The sequence below is a fragment of the Podarcis pityusensis genome (assembly GCF_964106645.2).
Source record: "Podarcis pityusensis genome assembly, chromosome: 1".
Lineage (NCBI taxonomy): Eukaryota > Metazoa > Chordata > Lepidosauria > Squamata > Lacertidae > Podarcis > Podarcis pityusensis.
Window position 1 is genome coordinate 138163440 of NC_138028.1, and position 19859 is coordinate 138183298.

Consider the following 19859-nt stretch of genomic DNA (forward strand, 5'->3'; position numbering starts at 1 on the left):
GGCTCAGCTCTGTGAGAAATGGAGGTGCCTCCTTGCAGGTTAATATCCCAGGACTGCACTTTACAGCTGCAGGGTTCTCTCCTTATGGAAAGGCACTGGCTGAGTGCATACAAACAGAAGCTTCTGATGTTAGAGGTAAAGGTGCATAAATTTTATTCCAAAGACATCCTCTTAGAGAATAAAGATCCGAAGATAGTGATTAAGTAAACAGTAGCCTTTTCTTTCAGGTAGATAGATATCATAAAATCACACAAAACTTTACTCCTGTCAGTTTGTTTTCACTGACCTGAAATAAGCTACAGTTTGTGTCAACCTAAGGTTATTTGAACCTAAGAGTAGTGACAGGGCAGTTTTATGTTGTATGACTAGCTGGTGTTAGATCCGTACCCAAGAAGCTCTAATCCAGGAATGAGAAGTTGTACCCCCCCCCCAATGTTACTGGACTATCTGCCACCATCCCTGGCCTTTGAGCATCCTGGATGGGGCTGATGGGAGTGGCAGCACAACCAAGATATGGATGCCCACAGATTCCCCCACCCAGACTCAACTCTCTCTCTAGCTAGGAATTAGAGACATTTCCATATTGATCCATTGCTTCATGAAGTCTGTTAAAGTGCAGCCCACTAAACCACTTGGAACACCAGCACAATGCTCATCTGTTTCTTCCTAATATCAGCTGGTTTTCTTTTTTTGTAACCCATCATGGTACAGCTTGACAACATAGAAATATTAAAACAAATTTGTTTCAAATTAGGTTCCATTCAGATGTGGTTTGTTTCTTTGGTTCATATGGGTTTTATAATTTCTAGATCACCTGAATCCTGTGGAGGAGAACCCATTTGTCTCTCGGCGGAAAAATGGTGATCTTCAAGCGCTGGACAACCCAGAATATCACAACGGCCAAAATGGCCCACCCAAAGCAGAGGATGAGTATGTGAACGAGCCACTGTACCTCAACACCTTCACAGGCACCTTCGAGAATGCAGAGTACCTGAAGAAAAACGGGCTTCCATTGCCAGAGAAACCCAAGAAGGCGTTTGACAACCCAGGTTACTGGAATCACAGCCTGCCCCCACGGAGTACCCTACAGCACCCGGACTACCTGCAGGAATACAGCACAAAATATTTTTACAAACAAAATGGAAGGATCCGGCCCATTGTGGCAGAGAACCCCGAATACCTCTCAGAGTTCTCCCTGAAGCCTGGCACAATGCTGCCCCCTCCACCCTACAGACACCGAAACACAGTGGTGTAATCCCCAAAGCGTGGAAGTCATGGGGGACCCATATACCAGCACTCTCCTTTCTCCTCCGTCTCTGTCTCCCTTCTCTTCTGTCCCTTCTTCTTACCCTCTCTTCTCCTTTTCTTGCCAGTTCTTCCTGCAGGTGGTTGTCTGCAAATGGAAAGGCACAGTTAAGTCATTTGTTCCAGGAAGCCGGGAAGAAAGAAAAGTAAAGAGTGAATGAAGCAGCGGGGAGGGAGGAAGGGAGGGAGAAAGGCTGGCATTTCTCACTTTCTGTACACCCGCAGGGCCAGGAGGTCAGACAAGCCAATGAATACTAGTAAAAGCTGGTGGCGGTGTTGCCTGCTGTCCAACTAGTTCTCTGCGTAGCAATTCAGCTTTGATGCTGCAGGGAAAGTCACAACAGTGCCAGCTTCTATCAGCAGGAAATGCTGAGAGCCACCGGAGCAATCCTGGAGGGGGCAGTGCGGTTTTGGGCAGGGGGAGGGAAAAGAGAGGGTAGGAAAGGACATTTTTAATATCATGAGTGATGACGTAATGAGATTGAGAATCCGACTTCTTTCTTTAACACTTTATATTCTACCACATAAACAAAATGGCTAGCCCAGCTTGCCATTCCCATCTTGTTCACTGTGTCCGTCCATCTGTCCATCCATCAAAGGGATCACACTGAAGATCACATGACTCTCCGGCCGGTTCCCCCGTTCTCCACCACTTCTGCAGTTGGGGGTCTGTTTTCTAACTGCACAGACCTAACTTCTTCATGCTTCTGTGCATGACACTACAGGTTTTCTACAGGTCAATAGGAGAACAAATGTTTTGAAAGCAAAAATGATTTCAGGACACAAAGGCCAAAATTATAGGGAAAACAACAACATCTCATTTTTTGAGGGCAAGCCACCAACCAAGATTTATATGCACAGAGCCTCCTGTTGATGTTTTATACTTCTTGAATACAAAATGTAGCTATTTTCTCCTCAGTTTCTTCTGGTTTATCAGCTAAAGTTGGGAAGAAGTAGAGAATACTGAGGACTGGACAGAGGGAGAAAATCCATCATTGTTGTTCTTTTAATTCATGGTTTTGGGGTTGTTTTTGTTTAAGGGTGACCTGTTCTAAAGGAGGCAGGGTCAGGAGGCAGACTTCAATTCATAAAGAAGAAAACGCACATGGCAGATCACTGGAAAATTCATTTGCACTTAAGCTATGGTTTTAATTTTTGTCCTCACCCTGAACTGTATTCTGGAATCTGAATGAAGCAATATGGAAGTGACCAGCAAAATAAAATAATTTAAAATGTAAAATGAATTATTATTATAATGATATATAAATATAGATATATATAAAAGATGACTGTGGAAAATGCCAAAACAAAGTGAAGTCTTTGGAACTTTGTTCATCAGTGCAACGACTGCTCACAGGAAAACTGTTGAAGGAGTGACTAGCCTTGGTGCTGCCTCAGAAAGGAAAGCAGATTACAGGGCAGGGGAATTGCGGGAAGAAGTGCTGGACTGACTTGGACTAGCAGACAAAGACTGTGGTGAGGCCTGCTTATTGCTTTCCTAGCACAAAGAAGAAACACGAAGCAAGGTTTTAGAAATTCCGGGTGTGCATGGCTATTACATTCTCAGTCAAAACTGTAAATAATTTCAAAGCTTTCTCTCATCTACGAACCTTCATTCTCTGCTGGCTTTTACATGCTATTTTTAATTTTTTAAAAAAAGTTTTTTTTTTAGTTTGTTCCCTTCATGACTGGATTTTTTTTTTAGCTCGAGTTTATTTATACAGCTCTGAAGACATAATATCTAGTAGGGGCGGGGGGGGGGGGATCACCCTCATTCTTACAGTGCAATCCTATCTACTCAGAAGTAAGCCCCACTGATTTCAATGGGGCTTAATCCCAGGAAAATGGATTGCAGGCTCACTATATGTTGAATAAAATTGCAGGAGGGGCAATAGTATTTTGTTGTATGCACTTTAGTAATGATTAAAACCAAGCGCATCGAATAATGGCAGGGAGCTGAGTCAAAATACTTCACATATCCTATTAGACTGAGAACAAGTCAAGGGGTGCCTTCAGCATTTTAGGGAAGCGTGTTAGGGGATATTTCAAGAGCTAGCTTTCAGGTTTATTCTGCTAAACGAACAAAGCTCATAGTTTCAGGAGTTGACTTGATATAGGTAGCCATTTGCTCATAAAGTATGTTTCTCTGATGCTCCAGCCTCTCTCTGTCATCATGCAACAGAGTAGTACTTATTTATGGCTGGAATTTAAGCGGCAAAACACCTGTGGGGGGGGGAAAGGGAATGCTAAAAGTCTCAGCCTTTTAAAAATGGTTTAGCACTGCCCTACTAACCTCTCTTAAACACCAACAGAATGACCCCAAAGGCTCTCAGTGACCAAGGCAGGACTCCTTGCATAGCAGTCACATCCAGGGTCCAGAACAGGTGATAGCTCTGCAGCTATCAGCCCAAAGCCCCAGGCAAGTTGAGCAGAGAAGAACCAGGGCAGGGAGCCAGGGCATGGGGAGCTCCCAATCCTCTGGCCAAGGTAGATTTTGAAAGCACATCATCCTACAAGCCATTGTAGATCCCATGGTCACCCAAGAGTGGCCTCTTGGTACGGTCCGAGTAGCAAACTCAGATTGTGAGGTCATTTTGGGAAGCACTGGTGATCCACAAAGAAATGTCATAGACATTTGACATGTCTTGAGAAAACCCATGGAAGCTTTTGCTTTTGCTTCTTGATGTTCGTTTGCTTGGGTTTATTGTGTTTGCTGGCTCCTTGGTATATGATGATAGCCAGACATGGCATGAATGTATATTTAAAGATGAGTGATAACTGCCCTCTAGCCACTGTTCCCTGTCGCTGGGATCCAGCATGTTATTCCGGTCACCCTGGAAGCAGGAGTACCAACTCATCAACTCTCATATATTCTGTCAGCAACACTGGCTCCCACTGCCCTGGGGGTCCCAGTAAACATGATGGTGCTTAGCCCGCCTTCCGGTGGCTGCACCCGGTCGACTCTTTTATGTCTGTGCACAGGAGATGCTGCTAGGCAGGAACTCGGGGATTTCTGGTTCTCAAAAGTGCATTCCATATCAGGAGGCATATCTTTCTCTGTCTTTCAGACTACAGGTTCTTGAACTTCCTGAACCAGTTCAATCTCTCTCTGCCCAGAATTGAACAAATTATGTACTAAGTTACTACGTGGTGTAATATGACCTGAGCCTCATTGAGCTAATAATGCATATTTCTAGGTTTGTTTTGCTTTAAAGATGGAGCCGAGTGAGACCTGACTTCACATTGGATTGGTCTTATTTCTGCATGTAAAGTATTAGTCTGCCCAGTTATTGGAAATTACATTTTTTGTCTGAGAGAGTAGAATTTTTTCATTCCTTCCACTAAAGCAGTACAAAACTTGGGTTCTTCCAGAAAATGCTTAATTTCAAGTATCTGCATTTAATTGCCAGATAGAGGAGTGCTTACTGTAGGCATGAAACTTATTTCCAATTACACAGTTTCTCTAAAAATATTGTTTAGTTACTCAAAATATGTGTCAAACTGCAGTGAGAAGGAAGGAGACATTCATAATACAATGTTTAGTGTCAGAATCAATTGCACAATGGACAGAAATGTGTGCAGGCCTGGTGAAGTTTATTCTCTTGATGTGCTGGCCAAATTCCCATTTGTCACAGCAGAAAAGCAGTGTGTGCAGAACGCAAAGAATTGGTGTTCAAGTGCTGGCTGCTCACTGATTTCAGACGTTTTAGTTTACCCACTGAGGGAGGTGGTAAAGAGTGGCTTTTAAGGGGGTTCTGAAAACCAGTTGTATTGCCCCAGAGGTGACTACAGGGAGAAAGTGTTATTTTCATATCCAACTTAGAGGCTTCTACCACCATTGGAAATAAGATGGCCTACTAAGTAGGGTGGTTCCTACATTCTTAGGGAGCCTGCTAGATGAAAGCAGAACATTCTTTGACACTACGGATGCTGCAAGTGTTAAGGAAACATTTTCTACCATCAGTGGAGATTTCACTGGTATAGCCATATATACCATAGGATTACTGAGGCAAAGTTATGGTGGTTTTCCTGGGTCTTCAAATATAGAAGTCTCCAGACAGATAGATGTCTGACCATTTCACAATGAAGAGCAATACAGGGGAGCTCTTCTCCTGGTAACTGCTGGTTTTGGCTCCTTTGCAAATGTTGGATCCTATGCAGAGCTGTGTGCTGTTAGTTAGCAATACTTCAGTTCCCCAGATTACCCGTTTCAAAATTGGTGGTTCAGGAATCCTCAGCAGGTTAGTGTGTTTGTTTATATTTGACAGAGCATAAGTTATTGAGAGCCTAAGGTCCAATAGGACTGAGCTGCCTCAATGAACATAAATGGAAAGCTCTCCGCAAATTCAAGGGATAGCATGCAATCCTGCTCTCCCCACATGTAAAAAGCCTTTACAAGCCAAATGGTAATATATATTGCTTCCTATAAGGAGTAAAAGCCTGTGCAGTTGAGAACCTCCCTGTGCACTTGAACAGAATGGGGGAGGCAGGGGAGAGAAATTCATCAAAGCATCTTGGCATCCTATGGCTAACCAAAGATGGAAGCCTGTTTATGTGCAGGGCTTTTGGCAATTCAAGATAAGTACTGCATAAAGAAAACAATCCCGCAGAGTAAAAGAAAATGTAAATAGTTCCTCCCCCCATAGCAGTACCTTCTCTCAAAATATGAACTGATGGAGCATATTAACTTTTAATTCTGGGAAATGCATGTATAAGGAAGTCAGTTTGATTGATTGTGTGAGATGAAATCCAGGCTGTGACCTCATTTGAATCTCTTATTCCAGTGGTGCCGGGATGCATGTCCATTTCTATCTATTTAAAGCAGAAGGGGATTTCCAGGTGTTGCTGGACTGCAACTCTCATCATCTCTGACCCCTGGCCACACAGGATGAGGTGGATGGGAGCTGAAGTCCCACAACACCTGGGTGGCTCCCCTCCTACCCCACTTTAAAGTTTTGGGAACTAGCAGGGCCTATCCAGGTGGTGACATGAAAAAAGGGATTGCAATTATTCACCTAATGCCAGTTTGTTCAACAGTAAATCTCTACAGGCTTTTGGGAATGACAGAAAGGAAAACTCCTTCCTCCATGCCATGTTCTCAGTCCAGACTATGAATGGAAGGATTTGTGAATTTCATATATATTTCAGGTAACCCAAATAATCTTCTCAGTTGTCCATGTTTCCAGCCTTAAATTGTTCTCCACATTTTGCAGCAGTCTGTGATTTTAAATTTTAAAAAAATCCTTATGAAAATTCATTATTATTTCAGAGCATTTCCCTTTTTTTTATCCATGGTTTATTGAAAGGCACATGCGCCAAGGGAGCGAGCTTTTTTCGCTCTGAATTATTATACATTGCCTTATATTGCCCTTTACAGAGGTGTGATGTGAATTTCTTGTCAGCTGTTATTTGGGCTCAGAGCCCAAAGGAAACACTGCGAGTTACATTTTCAAAGTCTTCATTAAAACCAGAAGCCAAAACTGAAGCTGAAAGTGCTGCATGCTTCCAGCAGCTGATTTGTTTAAAAAAATCACCTTTATTGCTCCAAAATTCTCAGTTAAAAACAACAGAAGTGAGGAACATTCTGCCCAGTCAAGGAATGGGGAAAGGCAAAGTCATCTTGTCTGAACGTTTTTAGTTGTAGTTTTCCTTGTGCCTTAGCTACGCAAGTATCTCTTTATTTGGTGTTGTTTAATTATATTTGCTCTGGTCCATGGGGTCATGAAGAGTCGGACACGACTAAACGACTAAACAACAACAATTATATTTACATTTAAGACTTTTCTGTAGCCCTCTGCTTTGTTGTCGTTGTTGTTTAGTCGTTTAGTCGTGTCCGACTCTTCGTGACCCCATGGACCAGAGCACGCCAGGCACTCCTATCTTCCACTGCCTCCCGCAGTTTGGTCAGACTCATGTTTGTAGCTTCGAGAACACTGTCCAACCATCTCATCCTCTGTCATCCCCTTCTCCTTGTGCCCTCTATCTTCCCCAACATCAGGGTCTTTTCCAGGGAGTCTTCTCTTCTCATGAGGTGGCCAAAGTATTGGAGCCTCAGCTTCAGGATCTGTCCTTCCAGGGAGCACTCAGGGCTGATTTCCTTCAGAATGGAGAGCTTGGATCTTCTTGCAGTCCATGGGACTCTCAAGAGTCTCCTCCAGCAACATTATTCAAAAGCATCAATTCTTCGGCGATCAGCCTTCTTTATGGTCCAGCTCTCACTTCCATACATCACTGGGAAAACCATGGCTTTAACTATACAGACCTTTGTTGGCAAGGTGATGTCTCTGCTTTTTAAGATACTGTCTAAGTTTGCCATCGCCTTTCTCCCAAGGAGCAGGCGTATTTTAATTTCATGACTGTTGTCACCATCTGCACCATCTGCCTTCTGCAGCCATACCTTTAAATGTTCAGAAGACATGGAGGAGGGCAGAGCGGAAGAAATTTCTTTCTACTAGCGCTGTAGAGTTACTGTGCAAGCAGACAGGAAGGTAGATTTGGATTCCCAAGGTTTACTTGATGTGTGTGATGCTTTCAATCCCATCTTTATAATTTTCTCCATATTGGAATGGGAAATTTAGTTCTATGGTTTCCATGTTCCTCTTTGCTTTCAAAACAATGCCCCTTATAATTCACTCATTTTCACTTAAACTCAGACTCCCCAGTGCTGCTAATGTTGAGTATTCAGCAAAGCAAAACTAATGCATGCAAGAAATCACTGTGTTTCTATAATAGGCATTAATTTAACAAGGCATCAAAATACACTGAAAATGGTTGGTATCTGGCATGGATGTGTTTAGGATGTTGTAACTGTGCTGGCCCCATAGTATGTGAGGTACTTTTGACGGTATCATAGAACAGGTAAATGGGATACAGTGGTACCTCGGGTTGAGTAGTTAATTCATTCCGGAGGTCCGTTCTTAACCTGAAACTGTTCTTAACCTGAAGCACCACTTTATCTAATGGGGCCTCCTGCTGCTGCCGCGCCACCAGAGCACGATTTCTGTTCTCATCCTGAAGCAAAGTTCTTAACCCGAGGTAATATTTCTGGGTTAGCGATGTTTGTAACCTGAAGCGTATGTAACCCGAGGTACCACTGTATATAATACTGCCCCAACTTTATCGGCTGTTGAACCATACAAAGTTCTCTAGTAAGCACAAGTACTCAGACCAAGAATAAAAGGAACTAGATTTAGTGTTCTCATAGATCTAGGCTAAATGGCCTATATTAACAAATATCATTCATATATATATATATATATATACACACACACACACCTGGCATGGTTTTCCCTCAGTGAATCCTGGGCATTACAGTTGGGTGAGAATGTTTTTAGCTGCTTCTAGGATCTTCACAGATCCTTCACGCATTGCCTAGCATTCCCAAGGAAGTCAGAGTGACCGATTGTAAGGGTGGCTGTGTTAATTAAATTAAGTTACCATATTTTTCCGTGTATAAGATGCCCCCATGTATAAGATGCCCCCTATTTTTGGGGACTCCAAATTAAGAAAACACCCCTCAGCACTACCCATATATAAGACAAGCCCCAATTTTAAACCTATTTTTTGCTTAAAAAAAACCACCTAGTCTTATACACGGGAAAATACAGTAATTTGACCTTGCCTAGAGTTCAGGTTTAAGCCCTTTAGGAACATGGTTGTAGAAAAATAAAATGATGTTGGAGTAAGCATTTGGAGTTGTTTCTTTGGATGCTATTTCTTTACATGACTCAGTTTAAAGCTTTACAAGGAAAATGTTATGTCTACTGTTAAAAATTAACAGTAGATATTTAACATATCTACTGTTAAAAATTAGGGACAAATGTAAACCAAGGATGTTCCATGGCCAGAAACACCAGCACTTCAGAATGTAAAAGGCCAATTTGTATCTTTTACTTCCTTCAGTGTTTGCACTTAAAAACAAGCAAGGGATAGATTTCAATTTTCTTGTTCCCTTGTGAAGTAATTCCCTACAGCACAAACAGTGACATTTCACTCCCACATTCACAGAGTGATTATACGGTTAGCTGTAATTATTATTGATCTTGTTGCGGTAGCATGTTGCAACTGGGTGCGATCGTTGTAATTATTGTGTGCGCACATAGCCTACCACTTCAGAAAATGTGCTTATGCACATCTTTGACTTTAATCACCTGGGGGCTTGATGCAAACCAGCTGAAATTTAGCAGGGAACAACCAATTGACTTCGATGGTACCTGTGTTAGACACTTGTGTCAGATCAATTTACACAGCACAGAGGTAAGTTCTTTCCTGAACCATAGCTTCATTAAGTTGTGAGTTTCCTTAGCCTCTGAAAGCATATAGCAAGGGATGTTCATACTTTGCATCAAAGTCTCCACCAAGAAAGGTGGACTTCAGCACTCAATATGTATTTAGAAGATCAATAATATTTATGCAAGTTTTCTTTTTTGCATACAAATCATCAGTTGCATGCATTATGCTGAAGCAGCTACAAAGGGTGTTCTTGTTCTTCTTGTTGTTGTTTTTGCTTTTGCACTAGTTGTGTTGGTAGAAGCTGTAGGATAGGCATTAGTAACTGAGGGTTGTTAAGGAGGTTTTTAGTAGAACATGAGTAGGGACCATGAAGTGTGAACAAGTAGCCATACAGCATTCAGGACTCATGCTTACTGGAAAAAACTTCCTTGTTGTGCAGACACAACTTGCTAATTTTCAAATTAATTTCCAGCATGATAAGCAGAAGCATGCTTTGCTTTTTAAAAAAACTGTAAGAGTCTTGCAAATCTGAGTCCTTTGTCAAACACCAGCTTTCATGGGCATGGATTTACAGCAAATGAATAACATTAGGCCTAGCAACTGACTGGAACATAAAGTCAATGAAAAGAGAGAGGGAAAATCAGGGTGATACAGCAAGCTTTTTGCTAACTTACAGGGGAGGCTAACCTTACAACAAAATTTGAATAGGTACTATCCAGGGTGACAGGACGCACTGAAAGGTGGGCCAGTTGAAATGCACCTTTCAGCTACTCACAAGGAAAAAGCACCTTCATTTGGATTATTTAAATAACCATTGTTTGAAAACAATTCCTTTCCACTGGCATGAAAGTCAGCTTGCATTATTATCCATAAGCTCTCAGCGGACTAAACCATTTTGGGGGCGATAACCACAGTAACAAACTGTGAATGGTATTTTATAAGTGTAGATATGTAATCCGTTATTTTGAAGTGAGGTACTATGAAATATGTAGCATAAAACGGTACTGCTGTTAAATGGGTCGATAATTAAACTGAGCAGCTGTGCAAAGGTAAGCTAACTTTGAATGCAAGGAAACAAAATGATCCTCTGGAAACAGGAAATGCATAATCCAGTTAAAAGAAGTGCTTGGGTGTGCACAGTTTTTATTCCAGTTGAAATCACTGGCCATTTGGGTACAGACAGGGTATCTGTTCTACACATGGGAAGGAACTGGTTCAATCTGTTCAAGCAGCAACAATCTACATGTTCACATGCCACATTCTGCACCCATCTGAGTGAGCCACAATTCTCAATGAGACTAAACTTGCATATACCCAAGTATATGCAAGTATATACCCTAACAGAACTGTGGGTCAAGCTCAAAGCCAGTACAATGTACATTATGTCTGTTCTTTAACTTTTTCTCTGCTGAAATATTGATTTTCTGAGGGTTTTTGTTTTTTTAAAAGAAACGCTCCATAGGGTTGAGTGTTTTCCAAAATGAACCTGCAGGTTGGTTTTTTTCACCCTCTTTTCTAGTTCTGGCCACCAGATCCACACACTCGCTCAGTTGGTTAGAGCGTGGTCTGATGACGCCAAGGTTGCAAGTTTGATCCCCATATGGGACAGCTGCTTATTCCTGTATTGCAGGGGGTTGGACTAGATGATCCTCAGGGTCCCTTCCAACTCTATGATTCTAAAGGAATGATTCAGTTGTTTAGCTCTATAGTGACTAAGCCATGCTACCTGGTAAACTCACCTAGTTTGCAAAGTAACTTTAAGTTCTTCATAGCAGATAAAGAGAAAGGTAAAAGCAAATGTATTGCATATAATTTTTATGCACATGCAATGCACTGTATTTTGTTAGGTTGGAACTCCCTGTTAAGATTGCAGCCCATTTTAAAAAAAATTCTAACATGTTTAACATGTTTTTCCCTATTAATAAAAAGCCTTTAATTTGTTACTGAATAAAACTCAATATGGAAATTGCTTTCCTTTCTAAAATAAATATGCATCGCAATCTGCTTCCTAACCCAGATCAGATTTGGGGCAATTAATGCTGCGATCCTATACGCACTTCCCTATTCGTAAACCCCACTGAACTCCGTGGGGCTTAGTTTTGCAACGATACGCATAGGATTGCCCTGGTAGTCCGACTGGTTTCAGTGGAGCTAAATTTAGTTAAATGCAAGAAACACAACATGTTTATGGTAGCATTGAAAGTTCTTTATTCCAAATATTATTTGGCCACATGGTTTTTAGGAAGCTTGAATTATGGACCAGTTTCTAACAACTGATACACTCTGACAAAGAGAAGTGGTGAGTTTGTCAACTTCCTTTAGTCCCAAATTTGCTCTGCTGTTTTTAGATGATGGACCCAGGGATGGTGTACACAAAGACAAAAATTTGAATCCCGGTCTCTTAAGAATCTCTCCCAGTGTAGCAACATTGTTCGTTGACAGAACTGTAGCCAAGCTGCATCCTAAACAAAATTATTTGCTAGTGCAGTATGTCTTAGGATTGGGCTGTGAGAACATCCTGGGTTTAGCTATTTCACTCCATTCCTAGTACAACTGTTAAAAATGCAAAGAACAAAATACTTTCACTTTGTAAACTTCCAGGAAAGTGACACAATACATCCATGTATTGTGGATTTTGCATCCTCATTTCATGTGACACAATGCATTCAGAGTTAGCTGCCTTTTTGAAACAAAAATTTAAAAACAAAACTACTGTATGTTAATTTGAAAATGTGAATAGTATTTTTATAGCTTGTTAAAGACATGGCTAGTTGCATATGTAAATAAGGATAATGTAGTTTTTATTTTCCTTTGTGGGCCTCATTCCTTGGAACATAATTGTCTTAAGGTTGATTTGTATATAAGTAATTGGCTTGTGATTCCATCCTCTCTCCTTCCCCCTCCCATTTGCCCCCTATTTGTTTCTCTCCTTGCAGGTTCGATTGGAGGTCTCATTCTGACATTCTGTGTGATTCTGTGTTAGCACTATTGTGGTGTGTTCAACCTCCTGCACCTGCTTACACAGTAGGATATGACAAATTGTGTGTGGTGTAATGTTACTTTAACCTTTAGTTTTTTCATCTTTTGGCTATGAAGGATTATGCACTGTTAAAAATTACATAACTAACTTTTGTTAATATTTAGCTATCTATATATTTTAGTATCATTTCCCTTTCCTTTTGTTTTTGGAAGCTATGGGAGAAACCAGTGTCTCTTTTCCTTCCCTTTGTGTGATTAGGATTGTTCTTTTTCTGTATTACCTCCCAGGTTCCTTGGAAACCTTATCTGTTTGTTAGGACAAATGTAGATTGCAACCTGCTTTAGCTTCATCCCACACTGATCATCCCAGCTGAACAATTTGAAAACTGTTCTGCTTTTTTGTTACATGAATCTGTCAGAAATATATTTTTAATTTAATATAAATGAAATTCAATAAAATACAAAACAAATGGTCCTTCATGCATGTGGCCTTTTTCTTCTTATTGCCTGGTTGAATTAAACATTAATTTTGAAAACTGTAGCCAACTAAAAGTGGGGGCATTTGGGTGCCTCTATAAAGGCAATAGCAAAAGCCTGCAGATTTGAATGGGGACTGCACCTATCCTTTACCCTAGTCCTAGACTTCTTCCATTCAGCTTCCCATACCACAAGACACTCAAGTGTTCAGGTAGCACACACTCTTCTCGCATCTCCCCTCTCCTGGAAGCTGCTAAGATGCCAGAATGTCTTCTTAGCACAAAGATGCTAGAGGTGTATGCTATAAGATACCAAATGCTTGTATCTTGGGAGGAGTGGCATTGCTGGGTGAAAGATTAAGCTATCCATATACAGTGGTACCTCGGGTTACAGACGCTTCAGGTTACAGACTCCGCTAACCCAGAAATATTACCTTGGGTTAAGAACTTTGCTTCAGGATGAGAACAGAAATTGTGCAGCGGCAGCGGGAGGCCCTATTAGCTAAAGTGCTGCTTCGGGTTAAGAACAGTTTCAGGTTAAGAACAGATCTCCAGAACAAATTAAGTTCTTAACCCGAGGTACCACTGTAATCTAAGCAGATAATTTAGCTGTAGCTTGGCCCTAGTTATGCTCTAAATTGGAGACCACGTTTTGTGTGTGTGTTTTTAAAAAAGGTAGTCTGGTCTGTTATGCACTTCCAATATGGTTGCCATATTGTGTTATCTAAATGATCTTTTAAAAAATGGTACAAAACGTATGCACCAGAAGGCATTTTCTTACTGTCAAAATGACAGAATGCACAATTTGCAAACTTTGCCCACAACAAAATACCAGTCAACAAGGAAACACACATACAATTTATGCATGTTTACTTGGAAGTAAGTCCCAGAGAGTTCAGTTTACTCCCAGCTATGTCTACGTAAGATTTAGAGTGATCTATATCTCCTGCAATGGAGCTGGGGCATATTTCATGGACTACAAATGTTCAGCTTTCAAGAACAGGACTATATATTCATTATGGGAAGATTTCATTTATACTGTTGTGGCACATTGGACAGATTAAGGAAAGCTTGTGAATTCTGCCCACGCTACATATAATCCACCAAGGAATCCAAGATGCTGGTGGTGTTGAATGCAGATTCTAGCCAGTGCTCAGAATGCACCCATTCTGTCCAGCACAGTCAGCATGTGGTGGAAACGCATTCACTGCCTACATGTAAGGTTTAATCACAATACAAACACAACACGTTGGCTAATACAGAGACTATTACAAAACAGTAGTATCATTCCGGAGACATGACCTTTTGAGGCTTTTGAGACATCTTCCGTTGAAACTTTTGAAGGACTATTGTGAGACGTCCTTAGACATCTATTTTGAACACACGGCTTGGCGGTCCTCGCTACCACCCTGTTATATTGTACATATGAACTTTGATGGGCTTAGTTCTATAATTTGAATGATATCATTATTCCATTATATATTCTCTACTAACTATAAGCCTACGTGCTGTGTTTGTATTGTTGTACATGTAAGGTTTATCACAAGTGAGGCAGCCTCCTGGAGCAGCTTCTACAGTTCTAGATGCCACCCAGGCTGGGTCCAATACATTGGGACACCTGAGGCGAAACACAAAATGCCATTGGGAACAAGGGTAGGAAGAGACTAGCAGCACTAGGGGTGATAAATCCAGTCTCCAAGGAGTTTGCTGCAGCTGTCACTGCCACTGCAGCAGCGGGAGATTCCTTGGAGGCTGGATCTGCTGCGCCTGTGGATCCTGCTGCCCAAGGCAGTCGCCACCTCATGTGCCTGAATTGGATCACAGTCAGGACACCGCAAGCCAGCATCGTAGAATGGTCTGGAGGTGGGCTGTGCTTATGCCCTACCATGTGTGCACACACATGTGTAAATACGTACACCGATCCTGTCTTGGGCCCAGTCTAATCCGGGATGACCAGGACCCATTGCAGACCCCAAATCAAACTGGAGGCATAGCACAGCTGTACGTTTTACTAGGGCTTTAAACCCATATTATGTCATTGAAATTCTAGAAGAAGAAGAGTTTGGATTTGATATCCCACTTTATCACTACCCTAAGGAGTCTCAAAGCGGCTAACGTTCTCCTTTCCCTTCCTCCCCTACAACAAACACTCTGTGAGGTGAGTGAGGCTGGGAGACTTCACAGAAGTGTGACTAGCCCAAGGTCACCCAGCAGCTGCAGGTGGAGGAGTGGAGATGCGAACCCGGTTCACCAGATTACAAGACTACTGCTCTTAACCACTACACCATACTGGCTCTCAGTATGAGAACTGAGAAATTCTACTCAGTATTGATCCAGAGTAGATTCCAATGCATAGTGAGCAGAGTAACAACTTAAACACATTGCAGGATTCCCAAAAAACAGGCCAGGGGCAATTGTATTTCATCCAGCAGAGCTTTACTGCTACTGAAGGCAAATGAACATAATGGTCATAAATCCAATACAGTGGTACCTCGGGTTAAGAACTTAATTCATTCTGGAGGTCTGTTCTTAACCTGAAGTACCACTTTAGCTAATGGGGCCTCCTGCTGCCGCTGCACGATTTCTGTTCTCATCCTGAAGCAAAGTTCTTAACCCGAGGTAATATTTCTGGGTTAGCGGAGTCTGTAACCTGAAGCATATGTAACCTGAAGCGTATGTAACCTGAGGTACCACTGTACATTCAGGATTGGCACAGTCCATAAGACATCCAGTTGCAGCAGACTTAAACTTACAATAACTTATAATAAGTCTAAAGCTTAACACTAAGCTTACCATTCAGAACACCACACCAGAACACCACACCTTCTGCTTGTTCCTTTCACATCAAGAAGCTTCCAGAACCCTCTTGAATCAATTAGAATAGAAAAGATCTCTACACATCAGATCAATACTTTCTGGACTAAGAAATGCAAACTGAAATTAATCATGCAGTCAGCGGTGAGAAAGATGGGTGAGCATAGCTGCCTGCATGTCCTTCCCAACCTCCTCCTCCTCATCAACCAACCCTAACCACTCAACCAACTCCTCAATCTGGTCTAGAGCCCTGACACTCTAGGAAAATCCTCAATCAACCCAAATCAGCCCAAGTTTGTTTAGGATTGGTCTAGATTCTAGGATTTGTCGTGTAGATTCGAACTGTTGACCTTACAGTTGGCAAGCCCAAGAGGCTCAGTGGTTCAGACCACAGCAATAATATGGGAGCTAGAGATCCCCAATGAGTATCACACCATTGACGCATCCCCAGCCCAAGCCTACATCTTTTGATTGGCCTTTGGAACTCATGAATGTTGGGAAAGGGTGGGAAGCATTAATTAAACTTAGATCAAGTACATTGTTCTGTTTTACCAACAATTGTTTTTGTTAGTTACCCTGAAGGTGTAGGACACAATGGGCTAGAAATAAAGAGAAACTGGATTACATAAAATATATGTATATAAGATTATCTGTAAAGGAACACTTTGATATGGATGAGCCTGTCTCTTCTGACTCTGAGGACTCTCATATGAAACTAAAGTCTGGAAGGCTTGCCTGGCAGGATTATCTAGACTCAAACAGTTGATTTACCTGTATCCTCTGTGGCTGGCACTGACAGAGGGCCGCAGGAAGCAGCATGTAGAATGCTGAAGGTATCTGTATACAGAATTACAAGAAACAGTGTTTGTTTCATATGCAAATTAGGGAAAGAGCCAGCCTGGTTCGGTGCCAACCTATCACACCCCATGCCTACTGCATCCTCCTTCCTAATGTGCCCCACTATCTGCCCAGTTTCTTGTATTGTTGCCATCTCTACTCTCTATTCTCCATAGCACCCAAATTAACTGTGCATAAATGTCAACTGTGTGCAACGTATTTAAGGTGTATCACAGAATTAATGGTGGCACTGGCAACACAAGCACTAGGGTGAGAGGCATGGACAGATTGTGCTAGGCTCTACATCGGTCTCTGGGCAGTGCAAACATGGTTGCAGGAAATAGGCAAGGTGGTGGGGCACCTCAGTCCTAGGGAACTGAATTCAAATTCCCCCCTTCTATGCAGAGTCCTAGAAAAATGATATAAAACTGGAGTGATTCATATGGATTGAACAAGCTTCAATGCATTTTATTTTATCCCAATTTCGGGCTGCACTGGACATTATCTGGCAGACCAAGGTTGGCGGCTATGAATTGCTCTTACTGTGTATTAGTTGCTTCCCAACAGATCCATAAAATGCAAACACTCCACCATCCAACGGGCAATTCATGATCGTGTCTGGGAGTTGATTACCTGTATTCCTCCTCCACAAAAGATGTTTTCCTGCATGTGCACCTTTTCTTTCCATGTTCACGTTTTATCTGAATAGTAAAAGGGAGGGTGTCTCTGTAACAAGGTAGAGACACCATCCATAAAGTCTGACAGGTTCTTTGAAACAAATTTTCCCCCAAAGGCTAATACTGTTCACAGCTTAGATGACTACAAAAACGGCCACCATATAAGAGTCTTCTGAGGCACATTGAGTGGAAATGACTTGTGAGAATAATCTCATCTCGTCCACTGAAATTCCCGAGGGAGTAAGCACAGAAGGAAAATATACTCCATGGCATTCTTCTTTCGAAACGGCTACAAATCAGCCTCACCTCTGTTCCCACTCTTCAAACACATCCCAGTTGCTTGCCTCTTTCTACCATTACACAATTTGGGAGACTCTGCAATTTGAATTTTTGAATGGCATGAGCACATTTTAATAAGATCCTTCCTCACTGTCCCAAATGTTTGCAGCCTGCAAACTGATTTTGAGCAATAACCTAGGGTTGCCATATGTCAGAAAGTGAAAGTCCGGACAGAAAAGTTGTTGAGCTTTTTTAGGCAAATCCCCCCCAAAAGAGGTTTTGGAGCTATTTTGCCACACTAGCTAATATATAGTGTCAATTGTTTATTAGCGCCAGTGTGAAATAGCAATTTTTGAAATGCCCCTTCCCTCAACTTTACTTAGTTTTTTCCTCCCCTTCTGGCACTTTCCTTGGAGATGGGGTAGAGCAGAACAGAGTGGTTCCTCCAATTTGGATTTTAATCTGAGCCAGTGAAGAATCTCGTAGATCATAATGCTTGCCTCAAATGGAAAACAAAACCCCAACATCACTGATAATGTTTTAAATTATTCACCTTTCATATACAGAAGAATTCCCTTGTAAGGCCAATATCCATGGACATCAAAATAAACTTACATCTTCATGATTGTTGTGATGGCAATTCCTTTATGCTCCATTTTTTTTAAAAAAAATATCCCTGTATTTCTATTTGTTCAAAGTAAGAATAGTAAATGCATATCCAGAATGTAGAAACCAAATTATTGACTTCAGAGAACAATGAATCAGACTCCAATTGAATCTTCTCTTTCTTTCTTTCTTTCTTTCTTTCTTTCTTTCTTTCTTTCTTTCTCTCCCCCCTTTTTCTCTTGCATGTGTATGTTTTCACACTTGGATTTATGTAGGACATTTCCATAAATGTTGCATCTGCTTGGGATTGGGTGTCTTTTCATTCAAACAACCAGCGCCACTTCAAGCATTCTGTTTACCTTTTCCTGCGTGCTGCTGGGCTATTTGTTCCAGATTGTTGCCTCCTTGCAAAGCATTCCATGGCTGTCCTCCAGATTATGTTGCTTCTGATACTTCATTCTGTCTGTAATTTCCAATTGCCATCTGGCTCTGCTGTACACCACAATTAACCATAGGAAATACGAGGACTGTTATAGAGAACAGGAATTTAGCAAACTTTTCTCTGAAATACCGCTTGGTGATTTTCTTTCTGTTCCTCATGTGTCAGGCCTCAGGATTCCTTTCACTTGTAAATAAATAAGTTTTGCAGAAGAAATATTTGCATAAGTACAGAATGGTAAAATTTCACTTTCAAAAACTCGGAGCACCAGCACACTTGCTAACTACTCCCAGGCATCTCTTAGGCTTTGGGGACTGATCAGAGTGCTTTGGCATGAATTAAGTATTCTTATTAAAATTACTTTGGATTAAAGGCTGACATACCCAAACCACATATCAATTAATCCAAATTTCTCAATTTTAAATGTGTCTACATTTTGTCTTCTTGTTTGCAGTACCCTCCATAATGGCTCCACTGCAGTCAAACTGGCCCACCCAATAGGAAGCCTTCTCCTCGCCTTAGGGAATCCACCCATCTGCTCCTGCCAGGGCCCCCAAATGCAGCTCTGCCCCTGCTACCAGCAGAATGTTTTTACTGGGAGCAGCCTCAAGCCAGGGGACTGGGATAAGAGCAGGATGTTGCCCTCCAAGGAGGTGTGGAAAAGCCTCTCTAGCGCAGGGCTAATCAGTGTGGTTTACGGGGGAGCAAGCTCCATAGTTGAACTAGGCATTTTTTCTGTTGTCTGTCCTGAGTCTTCCAACATTCAGCTGCACTGGATGCCCACGAGTTCTAGTGTTATGAGAGAGCAAGAACATTTTTCTATCCAGCTCCTTCACACCTTTTTCATGTCTCTCCATCTTCTCTTTTTCTCTAAATGAAAACATCCCCCAAGTTGTTGCTTTTTTTGAAGGTGTGCCTGCAAAACATCCCTAAATTTGTAACTTTTTTTCACGCAGCAGTTGCTCTATCATCCCAATAATATCGGTTGCCCTTGCCAGCTCTATAACATCCTTTTTGAGATGAGGTGGAAACTGTACACTGTTTTTCAAGTGCAGTGCACCACACATTTGTATAATGGCGTTGTGATATTGGCAGTTTTACTTTCAATTCATTCCCTAGCTATTCCTAGCATAGAATTGGCCTCCCCCCCCCCCCAGCTGTCAAGCATTGGGGTGGGTCAACATCTTTCATACATGTGTGTGGCGATCACACACA

At 41.7% G+C, this 19859-nt stretch overlaps 2 protein-coding genes across 6 annotated transcripts in view; one reads left to right on the forward strand and one right to left on the reverse strand.

Moving 5' to 3' along the window:
- The window catches only part of ERBB4 (erb-b2 receptor tyrosine kinase 4), an 836864-nt gene extending 830263 nt beyond the window's left edge, over positions 1–6601 (forward strand). For all 5 annotated transcript variants that reach the window (XM_081015663.1, XM_081015662.1, XM_081015664.1 and 2 more), the window contains one exon: positions 810–6601. In XM_081015663.1, the coding sequence (XP_080871789.1) occupies positions 810–1255 (446 nt within the window). In that variant the 3' untranslated portion in view covers positions 1256–6601. The remainder of the gene's footprint in view (positions 1–809) is intronic.
- On the reverse strand, positions 1273–18767 carry LOC308484715 (uncharacterized protein; the record flags this gene model as incomplete). Its single annotated transcript, XM_081019722.1, has 4 exons — positions 18565–18767; positions 17277–17369; positions 16578–16643; positions 1273–1393 (listed from the first exon to the last, which is right to left on the reverse strand). Exons 1-4 carry the CDS (start codon positions 18624–18626, stop codon positions 1273–1275), a joined length of 342 nt encoding a protein of 113 aa, XP_080875848.1. The 5' UTR covers positions 18627–18767.
- Between the last annotated feature and the right edge of the window lie 1092 nt (positions 18768–19859).